The 1270-nt window shown below is 39.8% G+C and overlaps 1 protein-coding gene across 1 annotated transcript; it reads right to left on the bottom strand.

Moving 5' to 3' along the window:
• On the bottom strand, positions 1 to 935 carry LOC127227814 (olfactory receptor 5B3-like). The gene is given in 2 exon segments (XM_051192143.1): positions 1 to 632; positions 635 to 935. Coding segments are annotated over 2 exon segments (930 nt in total). The 5' UTR covers positions 933 to 935.
• Positions 936 to 1270: the final 335 nt, after the last annotated feature.

The raw sequence follows: 1270 nt of genomic DNA, 5'->3' as shown, positions 1-1270 counted from the left end.
TCAAAAAGATAATTTTGCATCCAGAACAAATTTTTTGAATGCACTCTTCACCTCTTTGTTCCGCAGGCTGTAGACCAGAGGATTCAGCATGGGGATGATCATTGTATAGAACACAGAGGCAATTTTGTCAGTGTCCATAGAATGACTGGAACTGGGCTGTACATACATAAAAATACTAGTTACATAGAAAATGGAGACTGCAGTGAAGTGGGAGGCACAGGTGGACACAGCCTTGTGATGTCCTGTGGCTGAATGCATCTTCAGGATGGTGACAAAAATGAATGTGTAGGATATACAAATAACTATGAAGGCAAAGAATATGTGGAAGCTCACTATATAGACAAGAATCAGCTCGCTGACATGTCTGTCAGAACAAGAGAGAACCATGACTGCTGGGATGTCACAGAAAAAGTGATGGACCACATTAGATTCACAGAAAGAGAGCCCGAATGTGTCTCCAATGTGGATGGAGGCATTCAGGAAACCAATGACATAAGAGCCAATGATCAGCCATGTGCATACACTTGTAGTCATGATGGTAGCATAGTGTAAGGGCTTGCAAACTGCTGCATAGCGATCATAGGCCATTGATGCCAAAAGGTAATTTTCCACAGTAATAAAGGCTGCAAAAAGAACATCTGAGAAGCACAGTCATTATAGGAAATGACCTTGTCTCCTATAAGAAAACCACCCATGACTTTTGGAGTGACTGCTGAAGAGTAACAAAAGTCCACCAGAGACAAGTTACCTAGAAAAAAGTACATGGGAGTATGGAGCCGTGAGTCCGTCAAAATCAACAGGATCATTCCAAGGTTCCCCACAAGGGTGACTGTGTAGATGAGGAGGAAGGTGATGAAGAGGGGAAGCTGTAGGCTTGGATTATCAGTGAGTCCCAGCAGGAGGAAGTGTGTCCCTTGAGTCCTGTTCATCATGTTATACAATCTCTGCAGCAATGAAAAAAACCGGGGTGGGGGGGTAATGTGATAATGAAACACAATGGTAATCAGAAGGTATTAAGGAATATGTACTCTGCCTATAAATTTTACCTCAAGATTTTTCAAAAGAATATGCAAACTTGAAAACCAAAGTGAATGTACCAATTACATTTCATGATATCAAATGTGAATCATACATACAATTTAAAATGTTCAATGGTTTGTAAATAGACATATGGACAACTTAATATTTAATGAAAATGATTAGTATGAATGAATGTATTTGACAGTTCATTTCTTCTAATTACAGTATAAGCTGGTATTTCCCTGTGCTT

Source organism: Phodopus roborovskii, unplaced genomic scaffold (assembly GCF_943737965.1).
Source record: "Phodopus roborovskii unplaced genomic scaffold, PHOROB, whole genome shotgun sequence".
In the NCBI taxonomy this organism is placed as follows: domain Eukaryota; kingdom Metazoa; phylum Chordata; class Mammalia; order Rodentia; family Cricetidae; genus Phodopus; species Phodopus roborovskii.
This window is presented reverse-complemented; position numbering and strand designations above follow the sequence as displayed.